The sequence below is a fragment of the Macaca nemestrina genome, chromosome 17 (genome assembly GCF_043159975.1).
Source record: "Macaca nemestrina isolate mMacNem1 chromosome 17, mMacNem.hap1, whole genome shotgun sequence".
In the NCBI taxonomy this organism is placed as follows: Eukaryota; Metazoa; Chordata; class Mammalia; order Primates; family Cercopithecidae; genus Macaca; species Macaca nemestrina.
The window spans coordinates 87,986,559-88,012,700 of NC_092141.1; the positions used below are offsets into that span (position 1 = coordinate 87,986,559).

Here is a 26,142-nt window from a genome sequence, read left to right on the forward strand (position 1 = left end):
TTGACTTCATATCCTCGTTGTGCGTGTCCTCTGAGTTCCCCCGGATGCTGGAGGCCGGGCAGCCTTTCTCCCTGTACTCACAGGAGGGGTTGGCGTACCCAGTCAGGGCCTCTGTGGAGTGGCTGTTGGGTGCCTCACCTGCCCAGAGGCCTCTCCTTCTGTTCTCATCTCCATTCGTCCTCAGCTCTACGCGAGTGCTGGCCTTGCCCAGCCTGGAGCAAGGCAGCGGGCATCAAGCTTGCACCATCTTCTTCCTCTTCCTTTTGATTCTTTTCATCTGTCCAGTTGTTGGTGCAGCGGATGGGAGGACACTCCAGGCAGGGAAAGGTGAGACCTCTTAGTTTTGCTCTGAATGTCCCAGTCAGCATCCCCGTTTTCACATCTCCTGTTTGGCCAGAGACAGACCCTCACAGGAGTGATAACAAAACCAAAAAATCCAGCTACAGCATGGAGGTGAGGGACCGCTCGGAGAGAACAGGGCAGAGCAGGGAGAAAAGAAGCAAAAAAAGGGGAACGCTGTTATCATCAGAGCAGACTTCTGCTTCTCTGGCCAAATCCTTCCCCTGCTAGTGATATGGTAAGTTTCCAGAACAAGCGGGGCTGACGCAGAGTCTAGGATGGAGACTGGGCCCCAACCAGGGCCAGCTCTGGAGCAGTCTGGATTAGGGATCAGGATGGGAGGGCGGCCTGTGGGCCTTGTTTAGAAAAAATATTTGTGTATGATTGAGAAAATGTCAAGTTTTCGTATCAAGGAATGAGAGGCCTGATAGAGATTGAGGAGTGCTTCCAGCCAGCCCTGGCCCACCACTGTACTCTGTGCTATTCTCTGGAAAATGGAAATCTTCCGGGCAGGGGCTCCTTCCTAACCTTTAGATCACAGAGCTCTCAAGACCCTGAACAAAACAGTGGACCATCACCTTCCAAAGATGTGTGTGCGCGCGTGCGTGCACACACACACACACACACACACACACACACACACACACACTTTGGCATTTTGTTATAGGGGGCTCACAGATTCCCCCAAACCTGTCTGAGTCCCCTATGATGCATGGGGTGTCTCAGGTCTGCCACTGTTTGGAGACCTGACCCGTCGGGGTTGGCTACAGGGGATCCCTGAGGCCTTGGAGCCCATCCCTCTGCTACCAAGTGACTAGGAGCGCTCAGCCTTGCTGGGCACCCCCATTCTGTGGGGGGCATCCTCGTCCAGGGTTCGCAGCCCCTCCGCCTCTGGACGGACCTCCAGACTCACGGAATCGGCCCCACCCCCACTCTCAGTCTGGCGGGCTCCCCAGGGGGCAGGAGGAGGCGGCCGCTGGATATCCCTGCGGCGCGGCGCGGGGCACACACGGTTAATCCTCCGCGGCTGCTGTTTGGACGAAAAGCGCTGGGGGTGTTGGAGGCTCCTCGCTGCTCACATCTGGCTGGGCTTCGCTCCTTGCGCGTCTGTCCCACTTTCTTCGTCTCTTCCTTTACTTTCGAGAAACCGCGCTTCCGCTTCTGGTCGCGGAGACCTCGGAGACCGCGCCGGGGAGACGGAGGTGCTGGGGGGGAGACCCGTGGCTGCTCGCACCGCCCCCCACCCTCCTCTTCTGCACCGTGGTCCCCCGGGGGACCTTCTCCCCTGCTCTGTCTCCTTCGGCGAGACCGTGCGTCGCCCCGGACCTGGCCGGGAGGAGGCTTGGCCGCTGGGAGATGCTCTAAGAGCGGCGCGGGAGGAGCGGCCGGCGGGACGGAGGTAGGTGGCCCAGCCGGGGGACCCAGCGCCGCCCCGCCCCTGTCCTCGTGGCTCCAGCCTGGTGGCCAGGGCGGGGATGGCAGACACCTGGGCCAGGACGGACGGGGAGCGCCGTAGGAGGGGCCGGGTTGGCGGCGGTGGCGCAGGGGCAGAAAGACCCGGGGTTTCCGGGGCAGCCCTGGCGGCCGGCTATGGCTCAGCCCCCGCCATAGGCGCCTCTGCGCAGGGGGGTCGTGATGGTCCCAGATCTCCCTGACTCTGGAGAAGCCGGGCTCTTCTGCACATGGATACTAACGGGAGTCATTGCACCTTCCCCCCAGTTTTTTGTGGGGTGTTTATCTTGCTTCACTGTTCTCTGGTGCCTTTCTGAGGGTGTGGAAGGAAGCGGAATGGTACTAATGCTCGCGGCTGCACCTGGTGGGGATGGCTTCACCCCACTCCATGTCACCGGGACCTCCTGACCGCCGGGTCTGTCCAGTCCTGTCTGTGGCCAACCTGGATCCTTCACGGAATAGGAAGCGCTGACTTTGGCCCTCGCATCTGACAGCCTTGGTGTCCTGGAGGGGGTCCAGCTTGGGCAGGAAAAAACAATGCTGCTTCCCCGGGGCCCTCCTGGGAAGCTAAGCTGCCTGTGCCACTGGGAGTGGCCCCTGGCCTGGGGCTGGAGCATCTGAGCCGCCCGGGAGCTTCTGGCCAGGGCTTCTCCTCCGGTGCAGGTGTGGTCCCCACCGTTAGCCCGGGCCTCGCGGGGTCCAATTCCCGGGCCACACTCTTCCAGCCCCAGAAAGCCAGATTATCTTCTATGAACCCTTGGGCCGCCTCATCCCTGCTTGGGAGGGAGGGAGGAAGCCGCCCCCCTCTGTGAGGTGTTCCTGACTCTTCTACCCCACCTAGTTTCTAGGAAAGGCGGTAACATGACGTGCTGGGAGCTTTCTGGTCCTGAGCTTTGAACATGAGAAATGTCGTGAGAAACTGTTTTCTCCTCCGCTGGCCACTTCACGGCCCCAGGGGAGCATGTGACGTCCTTACAGGCTGCCCGGCCTCTGCTTTTTATAGTGCTGGAAAGTACACGCTGCCTGGCAGGCTGTGCAGCCATGAACAGCCACAGATAGACGCACTTGGCTGTTGTGTGTGCCGCAGGGAGCGGGAGGACTTGGGAGGACATGCTCCAGGAGGCCTGTCCAGCACCTGCCAACCAGGGAGCAGGGAACCAAGACAGGGAGACGGGAGCCGAGGGCTGAGGACAAGCGGAAGCTTCCCCACCCTCCCTCTTAGACCTGTGGAGCTGGAGAGGCCCCTAGAGACCACCCAACAACAACAGTGGCACTCATGATCTTCATCAGCTTCATCATCATCATCTTCATCATCATCATCATGATGTTAGCCACAGGTTTGTGTGTCTGCTTCTCACATGGCAGGTGCTGAACATTATATTAATAATTATAATAGCTATTATAATAGTTAATTCTCAACACTTCTATCAAGGGAATTCTCACTTGTGGGAAGAGCAGAGCTGCAAAGCTCAAGAGGCTCATGGCTTGCCTGAGGTCCTAGAGACAGGGATGGAGAACTCCAGACTCCAATCTGTGTCTTTATCCCAAGTGTGTTGTATGTTTCTTCTTCTTCTTTTTTTTTTTTTTTTTTTTTTGAGACAGTGTTTTGCTTTTGTCACTCAGGCTGGAGTACAAGGCCAAATCTCGGCTCACTGCAACCTCTGCCTCCCAGGTTCAAGCGATTCTCCTGCCTCAGCCTCCCAAGTAGCTGGATTAGAGGCGTGTACCACCACGCCTGGCTAATTTTGTATTTTTAGTAGAGACGGGGTTTCTCCATGTTGGTCAGGCTGGTCTCAAACTCTTGACCTCAAGTGATCCACCAGCTTCAACCTCCCAAAATGCTGGGATTACAGGAGTGAGCCACAGCGCCTGGCCTCCAGGGCGTATACTTTTAACCTTCCTATCTGGTGTTGGAACATGGTGCTCAGTGGGCCAAACTGAGGCTGGGAACTACTCTCTCCCAGCTGCCAACAGAGAATGCCCAGGGGCAGGAAGGACACAGGTCTGCTACCCAGGGACTCTCGACTTTTCCTCCTGTCTCCCTCTCCTCCTTTTGTGTCGCCAAGGGTGGTGTCCCCAGTGAGCTTGCTCAGGGAGGCAGGAAGCCCTAGATGGGTGCTCTGCGGCCACAGGACACCACTGCCCTTCCCAGGCAGGTGCAGCCAGCTGGCGAGGGATGTCCTCCCACGTGGGAGCAGAGAAAGCCCAAGCTGTCCCAGGAAGGCTGTGGGTTCCCTCCTTGTTCCTAGGAAGTGACCCCCCTGTTCAGGGCAACCAGGACAACAGAGTGTTTTTGGAACATGCTCCTTTCTGTTCTTCTTCCTGGTGCCTCCCCCCAGCTGTAATTAGCATGACTCATAAACCAAATATTCTGGCATTGAACTTTGCTCATCAAAACAAAGATGAAAAGGATTTCGTAGATACAGTTGTGCGCGGGGCCTGGAGCTTCCCGTTTGTGTCTTGTCCTGATGGGTTCCAGTTCCTGGGATCGGGGGCTGTGGCTCAGGTTCCAGAACCTTAGGGAAGGGGCGGGGGTGATGGACACCAGGAAGGGCAGGAAGAAGGAGCAGGTTACACCACCCCCTGGACAGTCCCACCTCTGCCTGACAATCAGTAGCCTCTAGAGATATTCAAGTGGGGGCACTACCTCGTGGGCCACAGGCCATTTCCCCTGTTAACCTGCTGAAAATGGCCTGCTGGTGTCATGGGGCACAAGGCAGCTCTCTGGACAGGACGCTGCCCCGCTGACCCCTTCATGCAGGGTGAGAACTCCCTGCCCGCTTGAGAGAGCAGTCTGGAAGAAACAGCGATGCCAGCTCAACAATGGGTTTCTTTCAGGCTCTCTTGGGGCAGCCCAGCAGCTGCTCTCATGAGCCGAGGATCCTTGGGGTCCTGTCCTGGGGTCTATGCTGGGGTCCTTGCCTGGAAGGGTCAGTTCTGAGCTTAAACAGGGACGTGCAGGAGCAGGGCATGCTCACTCCTTTCCTCCTTCCCGAGCCCCGCAGTGAGATACTCCAACTGCCGCCGCTGCAGCCTCTGGTTCTCCGGGTGAGGCATGTGGTGTTAGCAGGAAGGGAGGGGGGAGGGGCTTCGGGGCCATGTGGGAAGGATCTTTATCTCTGGGTCCTTGTCAAGGTCACGGCTGTGTGACACTTGTGCTGGGGTGATATGAGTGGCTTTTGGCACATCAGCACCGCTGCAGCTACCTGTTCTTGCCCACACTTGATTTCCAGAGCTGGGCTTGGCATCTGAATGTGGTTCAAAGGGGGATGGTCTCTGGCAGGGGCATGGGGACCCCCACAGTCCCCACTGTACACTGGGGCACCCCTATCTTGCCTCTGAGGCTCCCTGGAGCTAAGCCCTTCTCCAGCCTCAGACGGGGCTGGCACAGACTGCAGGCCCCTCCCTGGGCCCCCATCCTGTCCAGGACAGCCGTCGGGACGGCTGTGGCTGGGCCCGTGTCTGCCCATCTCCCTGGCTCCTGTAGGAATTTTCCTTGACATGAGACAGAGTAGAGCAGGAGACGGCAGGCAGGGAGGCAGGAGTCGAGGGAGGAGGAGAAGAGGCAGACGGGCCGGTGGGGCATGGGGAAGTCAAGTTCTTGGTGCCCCGTGCTGGGTCAAATGTTGCTCTTGGCCACGGCTAAAGCCATACTTGGTGGAATGCCCCAAACCCTATGCTTTGGGTTGTACCCATCCCCCTCAGCAAGACATCTGGATACCAGCCGCCCTCTGCCCTGGGAAGCAGGGAGGGAAAAGGACCGCGCCTGGGAGAGCTGCCAGCCCTGGGTGGGTTCGAGGTGGATGCAGGTCAGAAGGTGGGCAGGGCCCCCCATCTCTGCGCACAGGTTCCTGGGGCTGGTCTTCACAGCTGGGGACAGAGGTGTGTTCAGAAAATGCTTGGACCCTTTCTCCTTGTAAAGAGTCTAAAGTGAGAGATGGAAGGATCTGAGTGGGTTAGGGGGTGACCACAGGTCTCTCGCGTCTTCTGGCATTCAGGGGAGCCACCTCCTCCATGAAAGGTTAATGATGAGGGCAAGACTCATGGTCCTGTGGGTCCTCCCTGTGTGGTACATGAACTCAGATTCCTTTGCAACCCAGAGCTCGGGTCTGCTTCTGCCCATTAGAGGGCACTGGCTGGGAGAGAAAAGCATCTGTACCCCTGCACGTGGGCCTTTCTGTCCCTTCTTCAGAGCTTGCCAGCATGCTGGTCTCTCTTCACTCTATAAAAGCAGTGCCCTAAAAATGCACATCCGATGGGCCACACTGCCCAAGCCCCTCACATTTTAAGGTGTGCATGTGTATGTTCCTGGTTATCCCATGCCTAAATCCAAAGGAATTAAACTCCAGTGGTGTATTTTAAGATGCCAGCAGGCTGGCACCAGGGATATCTTAGCACCTTGCATCAAGGACGATGGTTACCCTGGTGCCTGGTACCATACCTGGCATGTAGTGGGCGCCCAGTAATCCTCTGTTGAATGATGAACGCAAGGGCTCAGCCGCTGGATACAGTCCTCAAAGCCAAAGGCTGCTGCAGCCGTTCCACCTGTAAACAAGTAAGCAAATTGGTGGGTGCCATAACCCAACTGTCATAACTCATGAGAGCGGCTTGCTGGGCTGCCCCAAGAGAGCCAGCGGGTGGGAACGGTTGCTGCACCATGACTTGGGAGGAGGAGCCTATGCTCTCTGGCATCTTTCTGGCCACCCCTCGGGGTGAAGTGTAATGTGCTTTGCTGTCGGACACACCTAGATCGAATCTGAGCTCCAGCACCTCCCCACTGTGGAACCTGGGGCAGACGGCTCCATTGCTCTGAGTCTGTTTACGCATTCTAAGGATCAGGTATTCTAAGGATCAAGCTCAGTGGTGTAAGGAAGGCACCACGCCCACAGCCTGGCTCTCAGTGGTGGCTTTTCAGGGGTAGCAGGGCTTTGTCAGAAGCAACCTCTGATAAGCATTGGGCTACTCCTAGGTCCAGGAACATGCCAGCCATTGCACATCACGCACAGGGTGGGCTGAGGACTGGGCTCCGTTTCCTTGTTTCATGCTGCAGGCCACCGGCCCTACTCAGGCAGCCTCCTTCAACAGCAAGGGCCAAAGACAAAGCCCCTCACTGCTAGGAAACAGGTTCTCTCTGGCTCGCCTAATTCCAGCCTGGATGAAGTACCACCCTGCTGGGCTCCCTACCACCTGTGCCGTTCCTGGTCCTAACACATCCCATACCATAGCTGCTAGGGGCTTTACTGCCCAAAGGAAGGGGTTTCTTGTTCCATTTGTCCCGAGAATCCAGCTCCCTGCCGGGTATGTAGTAGACACTCAATAAACACCTGTTGAACAAATGAGCAAAAGAGCGTGACACTTCAGCACTAGGTCAACTTATATTCCCCGTGGTTCCGCTTGAGCCTTAAACAACGCAACATCACAAGCCCTCTTTTCTCCCCATCCTACTCTTCTATTCATCTAGTCGAGTTTCCTGGAATAAACAAAATGCTCCCTTAGTCCCCAGGGTGGGGCTTATTTGTCATTTTTCTAAGTGGAAAATAATGTGTCCTTACTGTGAAAGAGGACGTGACTGTTACAGGGGAAAGAAACAGAGAGGCCAAAATAAGAAAATGGTAAGCATCTGTATTTTCATCACTGCAGATAATCGCTGTTGGCAGCCCGGTGGGTGGCCTTTGGGTCTTTGTGGTTTTGTGTGTGTGTGTGTGTGTGTGTGTGTGTGTGTGTGTGTGTGTTTGGGTCTGCATGTTTTCAACCTGCATTTTCAAAACTCATTACTGCTTTACAAACTTTCTTTCTTTCTTCTTTCTTTCTTCCTTTCTTTCTTTCTCCTTCCTTCCTTCCTTCTCTCTCTCTCTCTTTCTTTCTTTCTTTTCTTCTCTTTCTTTCTTCTTTCTCTCTCTCTTTTCCTTCCTTCCTTTTCTTTTTCTTTCTTTCTTTTCTTCTCTTTCTTTCTTCTTTCTCTCTCTCTTTTCCTTCCTTCCTTCTTTGCTTTTTCTTTCTTTCTTTTCTTCTCTTTCTTTCTTCTTTCTCTCTCTCTTTTCCTTCCTTCCTTCTTTTCTTTTTCTTTCTTTCTTTTCTTCTCTTTCTTTCTTCTTTCTCTCTTTTCCTTCCTTCCTTCCTTCTTTTCTTTTTCTTTCTTTCTTGTTTTTGAGACAGAGTCTCGCTGCATTTTCCAGGCTGCAGTGTAGTGGCGCGATCTCGGCTCACTGCAATCTCCATCTCCTGGGTTCAAGCAATTCTCCTGCCTCAGCCTCCTGAGTACCTGGGATTATAGGCACGTGCCACCACACCCAGCTAATTTTTGTATTTTTTAGTAGAGACGGGGTTTTACCATGTTGGCCAGGCTGGTATTGAACTCCTGACCTCAAGTGATCCACCTGCCTCGGCCTCCCAAAGTGCTGGGATTACAGGCGTGAGCCACTGCGCCCAGCCCAAACATCTTTCCATGTCAGTAAATACTTACCTGTTTACAGAGACTCCTAACTGGTGCTGCTGGCTGATTCTGCCTCCCCCCGCCCCGATCCCTCCATGTTACTTATTTAAATGTCTTTAGAAAGATCACGTTTCCTGGACTGCCACAATCCCCATCCCTCCCTATTGCTGAGTTCACCACTCTCATCAACCACCTCGTTTTTCTAGTTTCCATCATATGGATGCACTGTAAATTTTTTGTTTTTTTTTTTTGAGATGGAGTTTCACTCTGTCACCCAGGCTGGAGTGCAGTGGTGCTATTTCACCTCATTACATCCTCGCTTCCCAGGTTCAAGCAATTCTCCTGCCTCAGCCTCCTGAGTAGCTGGGATTACAGGCATGTGCCATACCTGGCTAAATTTTGTATTTTTAGTGGAGACAAGGTTTCACCATGTTGGCCAGGCTGGTCTTGAACTCCTGACCTCAGGTGATCTGCCTGCCTCAGCCTCTCAAAGTGCTGGGATTATAGGCATGAGCCACTGCACCCAGCCATGTATTTCATTAGACCGTCTTCCTGGACATGTAGGTGGTTTGTAACCTTGGTGAATGGAGGCAATGGTTTCATCTCTTTGAAAGAGTAGGCTTTCTGAGAGCAGATAAGAGGAGCATTTCTGGGGAAGATGGCTACGTGGCAGTCAGCATTCTGGTGACAGTGACGTACCTTGGATCTCTGTATCCCCAGCTGGAGTTAGAGAGAGATTTGGACAGAGTTGTGGCTGGGGCGTGTCATCTTTGGCTCTGTACTTGGGATTGATTGAAGGTGAGGGGAGCATTCGAGCCCTGTTGAGAATTAGACACCGGATGCTGGTAATGCCTGAGAAATGAGATGTGGCCCCCATTCCCCAGGGGCTTGGAGTTGTGGGGACAGGAAGAGGAAACCAAGGACTGCAGACCGGTTCTTCCGGATGCTGGGGGAGGGGCACCTACAGCACACCCGGGTCTGGGCAACTTCCTGGAGGAGGTGGCCTCAGGCTGAGCTCTGGAGAATACACAATGGAGAAGGTGGAGGAGAAATGGGCATCCAGACAGAGGCAAGAGCGTGTGCCAGAGGACGAGACCTCGAGTGTGACCTGTCAGGGACTGAGTGGCTCCAGGGAGCCGGAGTGAAGGGGACTCGTGCGGTGTGGGGAAGGGCCAGATGGAAACGCTCAGGGCTTACTCCTTCCTTTATTGGCATAGGAAGCCCTTGGAGCCGGGGTGGCATTCAGATTTGCGTTTTTCAAAGCTGCCTCTGGAAGCAGTGTGGGAGACAGACGGGAGGCAGAAAACCAGCCAGGACTGGGGAAGAAGTGATGGACAGGAGAGGAGACCTGCAGGGGGTTGGCGATGGATGAAATGTGGCAGGTGCAAGGAAGGTGGCATCCATGTGGCTTGCAGGCTTCTGGCCCGGGACCCTGCGTGATGGTGTGCATTGCTTTCACCAAGCTGCGAGCCACAGGAGGAGAAGCCAGTGTGGTGAGGATGGGGGAGAAGGGGATGAGTTAATCGGGGGCTTAAAAGCCTTAGGGCAGAGCAGCCCGGTGCAGTGGCTCACAGCTGTAATCCCAGCACTTTGGGAGGCCGAGGTGGGTGGATCACCTGAGGTCAGGAGTTCAAGACCAACCTGGCCAACATGGCAAAACCCCGTCTCTACTAAAAATACAAAAATTAGCCGGGTGTGGTGGCAAATGCCTGTAATCCCAGCTACTTGGGAGGCTGAGGCAGGAGAATCGCTTGAACCCAGAAGGCGGAGGTTGCAGTGAGCCAAGATTGTGCCATTGTACTCCTGCCTGGGCGACAAGAACAAAACTCCATCTCAAAAAAGAAAAAAAAAAAAAAAGCTTGGCGCAGAGCGAAGAGGAGGCGCTCAGCAGACGATTGCTTATGTGGGTCTAGACCAGGGCTGCCCAGCAGAATCTTCAGCCATGGTGCAAGGTGCTAAGAGCTGCGCTGTCTAGTATGTATGGCAGCTATGGCAGCTGCTAGTCACGTGAGCACTTAAAATGTGGCTCCAGTAACTGAGAACTGGACATTTCACCTTGTTTAACTGACATAGCCCCACGTGGCTCACAGCCACTGTGTTGACTTCAACATTTGCAAGCCCAGGTCTCAGCAGCCAGGTCAGTGGTGGGGACGTGGACTGGGGCATTGTCAGCAGAAGATGTGGTGTGGACCAGGACAGGCAGAAAGAGGTCAGGCGCGGTGGCTTCACGCTGATATTCCTACTTGCTTTAGGAGGCCAAGGCTGGAGGATTGCTTGAGACCAGCCTGGGAAACATAGCGAGACCCTGTCTCTGAAACAATTTTTTTTTTTTTTAAATTAGCTGGATGTGGTGGCATGCGCTTGTAGTTCCAGCTACCCAGGAGGCTGAGATGGGAGGATCATTGGGGTCCAGGGGTTTGAAGCTGCAGTGAGCCATGATTGTACCACTGCACGCCAGCCTGGGTGACAGAAGGAGACCCTGTCTCCTAAATAAATAAATAAATAAATGTAGGAGAATTAGGAGCAAGAGGAGCTGAGAACTGAGGAACAGCCTTGGAGAGCATGGGTCTTTGGGGGTTGATCAGGAAGGTTAAACACTGGGAGACAGTGTGGGCCAAATCCCAGGGCTGAAGAAGAGGGCAGTCGACATTGGCAGATGCCTATGGGGACACGAAAGAGGAATGCAGAAGGGTGTTGGGTACCACGAGGGTCGTGGGTGATCGCAGCCGAACAGTCGGGGCGGGGCCGGCAGGAGGAGGGCCAGTGGGATGCTGTGCTGATTATATTCCTGACCTAGAGGCCCCAGGCTGGGGATAAAGCCCTGTCTTATGCCAGGCTTCCTCGGGAACTGCCTGGAAAATGCTGGGGCTTGTCCAGGCCCCAGACAACCAAAGACATCCGTGCTGCTTGTAAAGGGCTGGGTGCGGTGGGGCACCAGGCCATAGAATTCCCAGGTTCTTTCTTCCCTCTGTCTTGGGAGCGGTCAGCCCCTGAGGGCGTCCCCGCTGCTGGTTCTGGGGAAGTGGGCAATGGGCCAGGCCACCTGCAGAGTGGGCCAAGGGCAGCTGTTGGTGCCTCTCCTCTCTCACACGGTTCTCAAAGCAGGGGCAAGCCTGCCGCCCGAGGCCTTCCAGCTGGGAGGTGAGCTGAGGACAGCTGCTCTACTCAAGGAAATCTTTGTTTCCACTGGGACAGAATCGGAGCTCTGAAGGCTGGGCTGGCCAAGCGCCCTGAAGGCCCGATGCCTGGCGGCTCATGCGGCCTCCTTGTTTGCAGGGCCTGGGCGAAAATTTACACTGAGTCCCACTCTTTGCTCCAGGTGAGTCCTTCCTGGTCAAGGTACAGTTGCTCCAAGATGGGAGGGAGATGCTTTAGGATGGGAGAATTCTTGGCCTGTCTTCGCTTCACTTTTTTGTCCCAAGCCAGACTTCATTCCCATCCAGGGAAGAGGAAACCGTTGCTAATGAACTAGCAAGTAGCCCTGGAAGAGTCTGTATTCATCCCTGGACTTGGGCTTTGGAAGTAACCAAATAAACACCTAAGCCTTAAACACAAACCCTCCTTCTGCAAGACAGAGGGCAGCTTTCTGGAAATGGGAGAGGGAGATTGAGAGAGGACATAGGCTCCAGGATCCCGGCGCCTCTCAGGAAAAGCGGTTGCTCGCCTCCATCTGGCCAGAATTCCTTCCATAAGGGACCCCCATCCACCACCAGGTTGAGGGGAAGAAGGAGAGTGTGAGATCAGTGGGGGCAGTGCAATTATAGCAGGGAACATTAGCTATTAAATGGGCTTCTAGAAGAGGTAAACACACGTCACTCATCAAATGGGAGCCACTCTGCCCGCCTCCTGCCCATCACCAGAGGAGTTTGGTCAATGGGCAATTAGTGTGACGAATGGCTTCTGGCGGGAAGGAAAGGGCTATGAGCAGATGTCACCTGTCAGAAGGACACCCCAACGTGGCACCTTCCTCTTTCTTGGCGCCCCAGTACCTGAGTCCTCTTGCAACAACAGGAGAGCTCTATGCTTCTCAACAGGAGAATTCGACTCATGTCAGAGCCGAGGGGGAGTGGACTCAGGGCTTCTCTTCTGGTTGGGAGGATTCTGGGGATGTTCCAAAGGTGGCAGGAGGGAGTGGCACGAAGGGGTGGTGATGGCTGAGGGACCATTGAGGCTGTGTAGAAACCAGGAGTGTTTGGGTGCTGGGCTGAATCGTATTCTTTTTTCGAGACAGAGTCTTGCTTTGTTGCCCAGGCTGGAGTGCGGTGATGCGATCTCGGCTCATTGCAACCTCTGCCTCCCAGGTTCAAGCGATTCTCCTGCCTCGGCCTCCTGGGTAGCTGGGATTACAGACACACACCACTGCTCCCAGCTAATTTTTGTATTTTTAGTGGAGACGGGGTTTCATCATGTTGGCCAGGCTGGTCTCGAGCTCCCGGCCTCGAGTGATCTGCCCACCTCAGCCTTCTAAAGTGTTGGCATTATAGGCGTGAGCCACCATACCTGGCCTGAATCCAGTTCTTGAACTGGAAACCACTAGGTGTGGGATAAAGTCCTATCTTATGCCAAGCTTCCCTGGGAGATGAATGTAAACTAGGGGGAAGCGGGGCGGGCAATATCCAGACCCTGGAAAAGGCAGACGAAGGTGCTTGTCTTGGGTGGACTGAGGTCTGGGGGACAGCGGAGCCCCTGGAGGGCATCTGATACAGGCACAGGGTAGGAGGGAGAGTTGGCCTTTAGGAGCTATTCAAGCAGGCTGGGGATGGATGAGATGCGGTTGCTTGAGAGGAAAGGGTCTAAATGCCTCCCAGATTTCTGGCCTGCTGTTTGTTCACAGTTACTGCTTCCTCCCCAATGACTTCATTTTAATCTAGAACAGAGCTGTCCAACAGAACTTTCTGCAATGATTGAAATGTTCTATTCTATACTTTCCAACATGGTAACCACTAGCTACATGTGGCTTTTTATTTTTATTTTTTGAGACAGGGTCTTGCTCTGTTGCCCAGGCTAGGGCGCAGTGGTAAGGTCATGGCTCACTACAGCCTCAACCTCCTGAGATCAATCGATCCTCCTGCCTCAGCCTCCAGAGTAGCTGGGACTACAGGTGCACACCACCATGCCTGGCTAATTTTTGCATTTTTTGTAGAGATGGGGTCTTGATATATTGCCCAGGCTGGTCTTTAACTCCAGGGCTCAGGCGATCCTCCCACCTTGGCCTCCCAAGGTGCTGGGATTACAGATACGAACCACGGTGCCTGGCCTACATGTATTAATAGTTATTGAATGCTTGAAATGTGGCTAGTGTAGCTGAATAACGGAATTTTGAATTTTCTTTCATTTTAATTAATTTAAATTTAAATAGCCACACATAGCAGCCACTGTACCGGACACTACAGTTCTAGAATGTTACCCACTTAGCATTTTAATTCAACATGTGTTATTCTGTCTTGAGCTATAATTGGGTACGTGTCTGTTTCCTTCACTAGCCTGTTATATTCTTGAGGTCAGGGAATAGATTTAGTTTATGGTTGAATCACTTCCTCCCAAGCCCTTGCACAATGCCATGCAAATCATGGGCATTCAGTAAACTCAGCCTGTGTTAGATTGTCAGCTGAGAGGGCAGCTTGGACTTGTCTGCCAAGGCTCCTTCCAATTCAAGGAGATTATAGGCTTCTTGCCTCTCTGAACAGCTGCTCACCTGATGAGGATTAAAGAAAAAGGAAAACAGTGTTTACAGAATGCTTTTGTCAAAAGGCCCTGCACTGGGTGGAGCGTCAGGACAAAACCCAGGCACACAGTCCCAGAGCTTCAGGGGTCCGCTGTCAGCACACGAGCATGAGAGCATGGAGGTGAGACAAAAATATAACAGGACCCACTTATTTATTTATTTATTCACCACGCCCAGCTAATTTTTTTTTTTTTTTTTGAGATGGAGTCTCACTCTGTCACCAGGCTGGAGTGCAGTGGCATGATCTCGCTCACTGCAAGCTCTGACTCCCTGGTTCAAGCAATTCTCCTGCCTCAAGCTCCCAAGTAGCTGGGACTACAGGCGCCCGCCACCTCGCCCAGCTAATTTTTGTATTTTTAGTAGAGACGGGGTTTCACCATGTTGGCCAGGATGGTCTGGATCTCCTGACCTCGTGATTCACCCGCCTCGGCCTCCCAAAGTGCTGGGATTACAGGCGTGAGCCACTGCATCCAGCCAATAGGCCCAATTTGAAACAAATACAAGGAATCATGAACTTATGTGTAACTACTGCCTCCTTAAAGGATCTACCACAGATCCATGAGGCCTGTGAAGGGATAAAAATTATTTATTATTATTTATTATTATTATTATTGCTGCAGGGTCTCACTGTCACCCAGGCTGGAGTGCAGTGGTGTGATCATGGCTCACTGCAGCCTTGACCTCCTGGACTCAGGTGATCCTCTTACCTCAGTCTCTTGAGCAGCCACTGGGACTACAGGCGCACACCACCATGCCTGGCTAATTTTTGTGTTTTTGGTAGAGATGGGGCTTTACCATGTTGCCCAGGCTGGTCTTGAACTCCTAGGCTCAAGCAATCCTCCCACCTTGGCCTCTCAAAGTGCTGGGATGACAGGTGTGAGCCGCGGCACACGACCAAGGGATACAATTTTTTTTTCTTTCTTTTTTTTTTTTTTTGAGACAGAGTCTCACTCTGTTGCTCAGGCTGGAGTGCAGTGGTGTGATCTCAGCTCACTGCAACCTCTGCCTCCTGAGTTCAAGCAATTCTCCTGCCTCAGCCTCCCGAGTAGCTGGGACTATAGGCCCGCGCCACCACGCCCAGCTAATTTTTGTATTTTTAGTAGAGACGGGGTTTTGCCATGTTGGCCAGGCTGGTCTCGAACTCCTGACCTCAGGTGATCCATCCGCCTTGGCCTCCCAAAGTGTTGGGATTACAGGCGTGAGCCACGGTGCCTGGCCGGGATACAAATTAACAGGGAAGTGTCCTCAGGCTTCCTGTCCTCCTCTCCGTCCTGTATGTAGCCTGGTTTCTCTTTTCCGGCCTCCCTCCTCCTGTAAAGGGGGATGTGTTCTTGTTCAGGAGAAGGTCCGGTGTAGGTGGATGGTGTGGGGTTGGGGAAGGGACGCTGAAGAGTGGCTGGTCCTCAGGGACATGGAGGGGAGGAAAATGGTCGCCGAATTACCATGGAAATTGGCTCTTATTTGCAGGATTTGGGAAAGGCAAGTAAAGAGCTTGAGTCATGCTGGAACTGTCTTCAGCTGCCTTGACTGCGATGTGGCCTGGAGACTGGGCCACGTTGATCTGGATTCGTGTGGGTTTCACACCACTGGTCAAGATGTGCTTGGGGCACTTTCCTGGAACTGCCTAACACGTTCTTCCAGATAACATTGCTGGGACACGGCCTCCCCACTGTAGGGGGATTTTTGCTGGAAATCACTAATAGTGATCTGGAGCCAAGTTTGGTTAGATGTTGGGCAATACTGTTTTTGCCCAAAAGTGACTAAAATGATCATAATGTTATGACGCTGGCTTTGCTGTGGGATTTGGTAAAATGGTTCTTAAGATCTTTTCAAGAAGGAAAGATTTCAGTCTAGGTTTGCTCTGACTCCGAAGAGGAGGCTTTTGAGGGGATCTACCACCACCAAAGTGGCCTTCTCCCTATCAGCCTGAGCCTGGGGCTCTCTGCTGGGCTTTCCCAGCTCCACCCCCTCCCCTCTACCACGCCCAGGTGACAGCCTTGTTCCTAACCCAGCTGCATCCTGGATCCCATCTCTTCTGACCAAGGTGTGGAAAATCCCTTTGCTAGACTAGAAAGAGAGAGACCAACATAAAAACAAGTGCTGGTGCTTAGCTAGGGGCAGTTCTGCCCCCGGGGAACAGGCATATTACCGTGTTTGGAGACATTTTTCATTGTCATAACTAGAGGTGGTGATGCTAATGGCATCTGGTGTGGACAGTCCAGGGTTACTGCTAAGCATCCTGCAGCACACAGGCTAGCCCATCACAGGGGATCATCTAGGCCCAAACCTCAGTGGTGCCAGGGTTGGCATCAGGGTGGCAAACACTTGTAATCCCAGCACTTTGGGAGGCCAAGGCAGGTGGATCACCTAAGGTCAGGAGTTCAAGAGCAGCCTGGCCAACATGGCGAAACCCTGTCTCTACTAAAAATACAAAAATTAGCCAGGCTTGGTGGCGCACGCCTGTAATCTCAGCTACTAGGGAGACTGAGGCAGGAGAATAACTTGAACCTGGGAGGCAGAGGTTGCAGTGAGCCGAGATCATGCCACTGCACTCCAGCTTGGGTGACAACGAGACTCCATCTCAAAAAAAAAAAAAAAAAAAGAAACAAAAAAACACCAATGGTGCCAGGGTTGAGAAACCACAGAGTAGAATAAGCCAAGGTAGCTTTGTAATGCCTTTTGTAGTTACTTTCCAACCTCTCTGAAATAAACACGTGTGTGTGTGTGTGTGTGTGTGTGTATATGTATATGTGTATATATATGTAAACGTGTGTAGATATATATAAAACATTTGGGGTTCAGGAAAAAATGTTTAAAGAAAGGAAAATCTCTTTTCCTTTTAACTGGCACAAGTTTGCCACTTAAAAGGAAAAAACAGAGTAATTATTAAGGCGCCAAGGAGAAACAGAGGAAATACAGAAATAGAGAAATAAACAAATTTAGAGAATTCAATCTGACAAGTATTTGCTGAGCACCAGTGACATTCAGGAGGCTGCAGGATGCTTGGCTGGGGGACGTCCCAGCCCTGGAGGAGGTCACCCACGGTCTGCTGAGTGGACTTTCGTAGGCTAGACAAACTCTCTGCAGTAGGAGACAATAGGAAAAACAAAATTATGGCGCCCACCTATGATCCCAGCACTTTGGGAGGCCAAGGCAGGTGGATTGCTTGAGCTCAGGAGTGTGAGACCAGCCAGGGCAACACGGTGAAACCCTGTCTTTACGAAAAAACAACAACAAAAAAATTTAGCTGGGCCTGGTGGGGTATGCCTGTAGTCCCAGCTACTTGGGGGTTGAGGTGGGCAGACGGCCTGAGCCTGGAGGGTTGAGGCTGCAGTGAGGCAGAGTGAGACCCTGTGTCAAAAAAGAAACCTAAAAGCGAGGATGGAGAAATTTTCCAGTTGAGGGGCCTGGGAAGGCTTCAGGAAGAATATGAGACCTTGAGTTGGGTGTTGAAGACATGGTGGGCAGGATTTTATTGTCATCTGTTGTCAGCCTGTCTGAGTTCAAATGCAGCCACCCTGCTCAAACATCAGCCTTGGCCTGGCGTGGAGGATCAAGCCTGTAATCCTGGCACTTTGGGAGGCCGAGATGGGCAGATCACTTGAGCCCAGGAGTTTGAGACCAGCCTGGGCAACATGGTGAAAATCTGTCTCTATAAAAAACAAACAAACAATTAGCTGGGTGGTGGTGCACACCTGCAGTCCCTTCTCCTTGAGGCTGAGGTAGGATGACTTGAATCCAGGAGGTAGAGGCTGCAGTGAGCTGAGATTGCACCACTGCACTCAGCCTGGGTGACAGAGTGAGATCCTGTCTCAAAAACAAAACAAAACAAAACAGAATTTTAAGCTAATTAGCTTCTCCAAGTCTTTGTTTTCTCATTTACAAATGTGGTACAGTAATGAATGAATATTGTCTCTCTAGAGGATTGTGGGGCCATCTGTGATGGGATAAAAATTATTAATGAGGAAGTGTTCTCAAACCTAACCAGACTGATGGCTAGAGAGATAACTTAGATGTGCATTTTACAAATTAACATGTGCAGATACACACTCTCTTTGGCAAGTGGTGGGAGGTATCAGAGATTTTGGGTGGGAGCTGGCCTAAGCAGCCCCTTGGTCATGGGGACGGTCTCTGGGCCCTGACGCATGGGAGGGACAGCTGGTTGGTAGGACACTTGGAGGTGGGGGCTCCAGCTAAGGCACTGCAGGAATGGGCGGGGGTCATGCAGTGGGGTGAAGACTGGGTGTAGGTATGTGTGACGGGAGGAAAGAGGTTCGGGGGGGCCCACCTTGCTCTCCTCTCACCTTGGAGGCTCCATCACGAGAGCCTTGGGCTCCAGATCTTCCCCTGCAATGTTGACTTGGTGTGAAGGCTCTGCGGGGAGCCCTTCAGACCTCACTCAAGAGCCCACTAAAGGCTGGGCGTGGTGGCTCACACCTGGAATCCCGGCACCTTGGGAGATTACGTGCACTTCTCACCCATCTTCTCACTGGGTGGCTGTGTGTTGAATGAGGTGTTCCCATAGGGCCTGAGACATTCTTGAGTTTTACATTTTGGTAACAAAGAGGGGTTAGAGTTGACCACAGTTGCTACGCCCCTCGGTGGGGAGGTTTTCGGCCCACCTGAAATGGCTGGGCATGTGACTCCTGATGCCAGATTTCTAGGCGAGGAAAGCGAGCCGCTCACAGGGTGGCAGGTGGGCGTTCGTCTAATGTGGGCCCAAGCACCGACCCTCGAGGGCTCCCTGGACTCCCCACCTCCGTGAGCACCCCTTTCTAGAAGGACTGTCCCAATACTGGATGAAGAGGGCCCTGCCCCAAGCTTTTGCCAAAAACTCTGGGAGTGAGAGACGTGGGGTTGGCTTCCTGGAAGGATGACTGCTCTCCGGGGCTGGGCTTGGCACGTCCCTAAAGTAGATGCCAAGGACACTCGCTGATGTGCCGCCTGGAGGCTGGAAAGCAGCTTGCAGCTGCCTTCCTACCCACCTGCCCACCGGTGAAGGACCTGGTCATTGAGCCAGCTTTGCTTTGAGTTAAGGGATGATGATCATTCAAAGCTTACTTGGGATTTTTCTTACTGTCCTAAAAGGGGTGGTAAACAATTGTCTGTGGGGCCAGCGGCTGATGGACTCTCCTTCCCGAGAGGCTGGGTGGGCAGAGACAGCACCTTGCTCAGCAACCTCTCAACACCAGCCTGACTGGCTGAGGCTCTGGGGGCAGAGTGTGTGTGCACGTGTGAAGGTGTGTGTACATGTGAGCGCATGTGTGCATGAGTGGATGAGCATTCATGTGAACGTGTTGAGAGTATGCATGCGTGCATGTGAGTGTGCATGTGATGTGGGTATACGTGCATGTGAATGTGTGCATGTGTGTGCACGTGTTGTGTGTGGATTGCATGTATGTGAATGTGTGCATGTGTGCACGTGTGTTGAGTGTGTGGATTGCATGTATGTGAATGTGTGCATGTGTGTGCACGTGTGTTGACCGTGTGGATTGCATGTGTGTGTGTGCACGTGTGTTGTGTGGATTGCATGTATGTGAATTTGTGCATGTGTGTGCACGTGTGTTTAGTGTATGTGGATTGCATGTATGTGAATGTGTGCGTGTGTGGGCTGCATGTATGTGAATGTGCATGTGTGAGTGGATTGCATGTATGTGAATGTGTGCATGTGGATTGTATGTGAGTGCATGTGATGGTATATGTGTGAGTGTCTCATCACACTGCAGGACAGGAGAGGACAGCAGAGACTGCGCAGGCCAAGTGTCGGCTTCCCTTGAAAGGTTGTGAAGGACTCTGGATGGCATCATGTGTATTGTGTGCATGTGAATGTGTGGGTTTCATGTGAGTGTATGCGAGTATGCATGTGTGGATTGCATGTGTTGAGTGCATGTGTGTGGGTTGCATGCATGTGTGTTGTGTGTGTGCATGCATGGGTGTGTGAGAGTGGTTGTCCTCCCAGAAGCTGTGTAACTGCAGCATTTCCCAGTGGCGTGAAGCTGGGGAAGCGCCTCTGATTTCCAGGCTGTTTCTCTGTGCAGCTGCTTCCTAACTTGGTGCCTTCCCTGTGTGTTTCTTTCCCACCAGGGCCCAGGAGGAAGATGGGCTCCCGTGGACAGGGACTCTTGCTGGCGTACTACTGCCTGCTCCTGGCCTTTGCCTCTGGCCCGGTCCTGAGCCGTGTGCCCCATGTCCAGGGGGAACAGCAGGAGTGGGAGGGGACTGAGGAGCTCCCCTCCCCGCCGGACCATGCTGAGAGGTGAGGGGCCACGAGAGTGTAATAGCAGGATCTCTGGCTCTGGCCAGGCTGAGCCTGGGGCTCGGGGCCCCCGGGGGAGTTGGTTCACTGTGAGATGTGAAGGCGAGAAAGCCAAAGCTGAGCCGTGGCCCTGCTGGAGGCTGGTCCTGCAGGATGGACGAGCTATTCCTCTTTTCAGTGGCTTGGGCACCTCACCTGAAACTGCAGACAGTGGTCCAGCCTCACCACAAGCCGAAAGGAGCGGGGTCTGCAAGTGGCTTTGCAGCTGCCTTCTTAAGTAAAGAGCAGACCAAGCTCCCAAATCCACCCTCCAGTTTGTCTTTTCATTCTCACTTTGTCTGCTGAGAATGTCCGCTGGGGTTCTAGGCACCACTTGGAGGCAGGGAGAGATGGAGCATGGCCTTAGTAGAGATGCTGGACCAAGAGCTGGTGTCCACGACCCACGTGTCTCATCACACTGCAGGACAGGAGAGGACAGCAGAGACCGGGCGGGCCAAGTGTCGGCTTCCCTTGAAAGGTTGTGAAGGACTCTGGATGGCATCTACCTTTGTGTCTATGACCTGCAATGACAGAGAGACTCCAGCTGACCTGGGATATTTCCTAGGGAAGCCGAGTGCTTTATCCAACTGCCATGCATCCAGCGTGAGGTCCTGGAGACCCAGCGACAGCTCAAGCCTGGCTTGGAATCTCTTCGTTATTTTGAGTGTTGGGCTGACTTGATACTTGAGGCTTCAGGCTAACTTTAGTGTACAATGGGATTGGACAGGATTTGAGGCTGAGTCACACCATTCTGTTCTTTCTTCCTCTCCCTCCTCTTTCTTTGATTGAGCCCCTCCTATCAGTCAGGCCATCCCCCAGGCACGGGGGACACGTGACTGGCACAGTCCTGGACTCCAGGAGCTCTGAGGCTGAGAGGGAGGCAGACCCATGATGCTGGAGGCAGGGTCAGGAGAGGGAGGAGCGGGACCCAGGAAGACTGAGAGGAGTGAACTAGGTCTTGAAGACACCTGGGGGCCTCCCAGGTGCAGGAGGAGGAGAAAGCCGCCTGGTAGCCGGAATGGGGTGTGCAGAGGCATGGCTGGTAGTGTTTGTCGGAGCTGGTGGGTGGCTTGGGATGGTGAGACCCAGTGCTGGAGGCTGGAGGCTGAAGGACAGGAGGGCAGTTGAGCCTAGAGGCAGCTGGGTCTAGTTGGGGAGGGTCTCACCTGAACTAAATCCTAGAAAGAACAAGAGGGGTCATGGGAAAGCTTAAATTGGACAGTGTTCTCGGAAGAATGCCGGAGGGAGGCAGCAGAGAAGATGAGCTGGTGCGGGGAGAGGCAGATTCCAAGCGAGAGTCAAAATGGCAGGGGTGCCTCAGAGACGATGAGGGCCCTGGGCTCAGGTCTGGAGGTGCCTGGAGGCTGGGGGCCCAGGACTCTGCTGAAGGTTTCGGTGGGGGGAGTTGGGGGTGACGCTGAAGGCTGCACCCTGGGCACCCGCTGCTGATGCCAGGAACAGATCTCAGAAAGAGAAGATTCCAGAGACGAAGGGATGGGGACAGGGGTTTTTGTTTTGCACACATGACATTTGTGGGGCCTGTTGCATCTCCAGATGCAGACTTCTGGTGAGAAGTTTGAAGTCAAGGTCTGGGGCTTAGGAGAGAGGTGGGGGTGAGATGTCCATCTGGGAGTCCTGGGCTTATGGGTAGCTGAACGTAGGGCACAGAGATCCATTTCCTGGATAGTCTGGGGTGTAAAAGTGGGAGCAGCGTTAGATAAGGGGCTGGCCCATCCAGGGGGACTTTGCTGCCCCCATGGGTCTGTGCAGCTCTACAGCCTGGGCAAGGAGAGCCACAAGCCAGAGCACACAAGATACCGCGAGGGGCCGCGAGGTGGCAGCCAGGAGCCGCCGCCATGCAACCTGCCCGTGGGCCGGTCCTTCCAATGTCAGGTTGGAAACATTAGAATCTCTCCAGCGGCTGCAGCTGAGAGGAATCCTAAAGATCCAGTTGAACCTTCTCATTCACAGACGAGTCAGCTTCATATGTTATATTCTAGCATCATGGATACACGATAGGGAGTCCTGGCACTGTCTTGTGTCACCCAAGACCCTCTCCTAGACGTGTGGATTTTTCCCAAGCAGCCACCGTCTTGCGTGGCGCTCAACTGATTGCCGTGTTTCCAGGACTGTCATTGCCTTTAACAAAGCACAGGGGGTTGTTCTGTAGTGAGGATGCCAGAGTGGGCCGTGAGCCCACCAGCATGAACACAGAGCTTTGTGGGCCCAGGTGAGAGAGGGAGAAGGCAGGTCAGGCACACCAGACCCACTGGCAGCAGAAGACAGAAGTGTTTCCAGGCCTGAGAGTTCCTGACTTTCACTGTGATGCATTATTCCCTCAGGGCTGAAGAACAACATGAAAAATACAGGCCCAGCCAGGACGAGGGGCTCCCTGTTTCCCGGTGCTTGCGCTGCTGTGACCCCGGTACCTCCATGTACCCGGCGACCGCCGTGCCCCAGATCAACATCACTATCTTGAAAGGTCAGATGGCTGCAAAGACGAGCACAGGGGTGGCCAGGGCTGCTCTGTGCTGATCTGGAGGAAGGGATGGAGTCGTTAGGGTGGGGCTGGGTGAGAGCAGAAGGACTCCCTCGGGACACGGAGCAGAGGCAGGCAGGCTGTCATCTAGAGGGGAAGGCACAGGAGATTGATTTTGAGGCTCTGGCCCCTCCCCAAGAGGAGGGGTTGGAAAGGGGCCTGCAGGACCTAGAGCAGGAGAGCGAGCCCAGTGGCTACTTGGGGCCTCGTCTCTCCCGTTGTATGTGGACACCAGGCTTCTAGGCCCTTTGATTTGGGGCTTGGTGCCCCAGCCTGCTTTCTGAAATGCCACCCGCTCGCCCCGGTCCTGCACACGGCAGATAACCCCGCACAGCCCCGTGAAATCGAACTGGGAACACTTGCAGCCTAGATCCTGAGCCGGCCCAGACATCTGGAGTTCATTTGCTGAGCGAGCCGTGGGTCTGGCCGCAGAGCCCGTTGCTTTTGGACGAACCTGTATGTTCCTTTTTTTTTTTTTTTTAACCAGGGCTTTCCAGAAGGAAAAAAAATTATTGCTTCTCGGCAAAAATAGAACCGTCCTTGAGGTTGAGTCTGTTTGCTTGGCCAGTTTGGGAATCAAAATACCCCTGTGCCGGGCTGGGAAGCTGCCCGTGGTGGGGGGCTGGGGGCAGGAGTGAAGCTTCTGCCAGGTCAGGGCTGTGAGGTCGAATCAGGACTGCGCTAGGGACCAGAGCGTGAGCAGCCAAGGCTCAGGACACCACCGGATTACTCCAATAACAGCACATGTCTTCCCGTTCCTTTTAGGTGAGAAGGGTGACCGCGGAGATCGAGGCCTCCAAGGGAAATACGGCAAAACAGGTTCAGCAGGGGCCAGGGGCCACACTGGACCCAAAGGGCAGAAGGGCTCCATGGGGGCCCCTGGGGAACGGTGCAAAAGCCACTACGCCGCCTTCTCGGTGGGCCGGAAGAAGCCCATGCACAGCAACCACTACTACCAGACGGTGATCTTCGACACGGAGTTTGTGAACCTCTACAGCCACTTCAACATGTTCACTGGCAAGTTCTACTGCTACGTGCCCGGCATCTACTTCTTTAGCCTCAACGTGCACACCTGGAACCAGAAGGAGACGTACCTGCACATCATGAAGAATGAGGAGGAGGTGGTGATCTTGTTCGCGCAGGTGGGTGACCGCAGCATCATGCAAAGCCAGAGCCTGATGCTGGAGCTGCGGGAGCAGGACCAGGTGTGGGTGCGTCTCTACAAGGGCGAGCGCGAGAACGCCATCTTCAGCGAGGAGCTGGACACCTACATCACCTTCAGTGGCTACCTGGTCAAGCACGCCACCGAGCCCTAGCTGGCCGGCCACCTCCTTTCCTCTCGCCACCTTCCACCCCTGCTCTGTGCGGACCCCAGGGCTCGGCACCAGGCTGACCCCACCGCCTCTTCCCCCATCCCTGGATTCCGCCTCCCTGGCTTTGGCCAATTCAGTGAGATGCCCTGCACGCACGGAAAGCCAAAGCGACCGGTGCTCCCAGATGCTGCAGCCTCTGGCGAGAGCTGACGGCAGATGAAATCACCAGAGCGGGGGGGGGGGGCCCGCGAGAACCCTCGGGGACCTTCCGCTGCCCTCTCGGCACACATTCTCAAGTGGAGCCCGCACAGCGAGATGCGGGTGGCGGCAGGGCATCCCAGGGTGCAGCCCCGGGGCTCCAGTCCTTGGAAATAATTAGGCAAATTCTAAAGGTCTCAAAAGGAGCAAAGTAAACCGTGGAGGACAAAGAAAAGCATTGTTATTTTTGTCTTTCCAGCCAGCCTGCTGGCTCCCAAGAGAGGGACTTTTTCAGTTGAGACTCCACTTAAGAGAAGATGCAAAGTTAAAGCCCTGGGGTCAGGGGAGGGGCTGGGGGCAGGAAACTACCTCTGGCTTCATTCTTTTAAGCCACGTGGGAATTTTCTTGAGGGACAGGTGGACCCTGATATCCCTGTGGCCTTGCCCAAGGGCTCAGCTGGTCTGAGTCACAGCTGCAGGGTGCTCGGGGCTGGGACCGCAAGTGTCAGCCTCCCAGAGGGACAGCTGAGCCCCCTGCCTTGGCTCCAGGCTGGTAGAAGCAACCAAAGGGCTCCTGACAGCGGCCAGGGACCCCTGAATCCCCCAGGCCTGCAGATGTTTCTATGAGGGGCAGAGCTCCTGGTACATCCATGTGTGACTCTGCTCCACCCCCGTGCCACCCCAGAGCCCTGGCGGGGGTCTCCATGACTGCCACCCTGGCATCTACTTTCTGTGCCGCCTGCCACATAAATCAGCCCCAGAAGGCCCTGGGGCCTTGGCTTCTGTTTTTTTTAAAACACCTCATGCAGCACTGCAGTCTCCCGTCTCCTCGTGGGCTAAGCATCCCCATTTCCACATGTGTTGTGTTGGTTGGCAGTGAGGCTGATCCAGACCCTTTCCGCCCCCACCACCCTCATCCAGATCTCTGACCAGTAGCCTGAGAGGGGCTTTTTCTAGGCTTCAGAGCAGGGGAGAGCTGGAAGGGGCTGGAAAGCTCACGCTTGCCTGTTTCTTCAGACTCTGTGAGCCTCAGTCCTGAGACCAGAGTCAAGAGGAAGTGCACGGCCCAACCACCTGGGTCAGGATTCTCTCTCAGGAGCTGGGTGGCAGGGGAGGCAATAGCCCCTGCACCAATTTCAGGACCACCTGCAGCAGGGCTGCGGTGTCTCTGCGGTGCTCTGGCCCTACCCATGGCCGCCACGTTCTCTGATCTCCAGGAACCCCACAACCCCTCTCCACCTCACCCCACGTTGATGCCCAGGGTCGTTCTTGCTACTTGCTGGGCCCCCAAAGCTCCACTGCCGCTCTTCCTTCCCCCATCCCGCACCTGGTTTTGACTAATCCTGCTTCCCTCTCTGGGCCTGCCTGCCGGGATCTGGGGTCCCTAAGTGTCTCTCTTTAAAGAACTTCCGCGGGTCAGACTCTGAAAGCCGAGTTCCTGTGGGCGTGCCCGGAAGCAGAGCGCCACACTTGCTGCTTAAGCTCCCCCAGCTCTTTCCAGAAAACATTAAACTCAGAATTGTGTTTTAAGCATCCTGCCTCGTCAGTTTGCTCATTAAACCGAATTGTCGTCTTCTCCTCTCCACCTAAAGTCCACTCCTGCCTGGGAGGCCCTCAGCTTCATACCTGGGGACATTGGCACCCAGCAGGCACATGCTGGACCCTGAGTTGCCTCGCTCCTCCTGGGGGTGCAGCCTCCCGTGGGTGGGGCAGCCAGAGCGTGTGTCGACTGCAGCTGAATGTGTGCCCAAGTCGGATGCCTGGGGCCTGGGTAGGTCTGGGCACTTGTGAGAGGTGGGTGGGAGGCAGGGGCTTGCTCTCCTGAGCAGGACCATACTGTCCCCCGGG

At 54.2% G+C, this 26,142-nt stretch overlaps 1 protein-coding gene across 4 annotated transcripts; it reads left to right on the forward strand.

The window, feature by feature from the left end:
* Window positions 1-25,829, forward strand: LOC105469254 (C1q and TNF related 1). 4 transcript variants are annotated; one of them, XM_011720083.2, is made up of 4 exons: window positions 1-327; window positions 20,034-20,205; window positions 22,587-22,726; window positions 23,549-25,829. In XM_011720083.2, exons 1-4 carry the CDS (start codon window positions 45-47, stop codon window positions 24,097-24,099), a joined length of 1,146 nt encoding a protein of 381 aa, XP_011718385.1. In that variant the 5' UTR covers window positions 1-44; the 3' UTR covers window positions 24,100-25,829. The 4 variants fall into 4 exon arrangements, with proteins under 4 accessions (XP_011718385.1, XP_011718387.1, XP_011718386.1 ...); XM_011720085.2 differs by lacking the exon at window positions 1-327 and adding an exon at window positions 1,357-1,738; XM_011720084.2 differs by lacking the exon at window positions 1-327 and adding an exon at window positions 2,805-3,128.
* The last annotated feature ends 313 nt before the right edge of the window (window positions 25,830-26,142 follow it).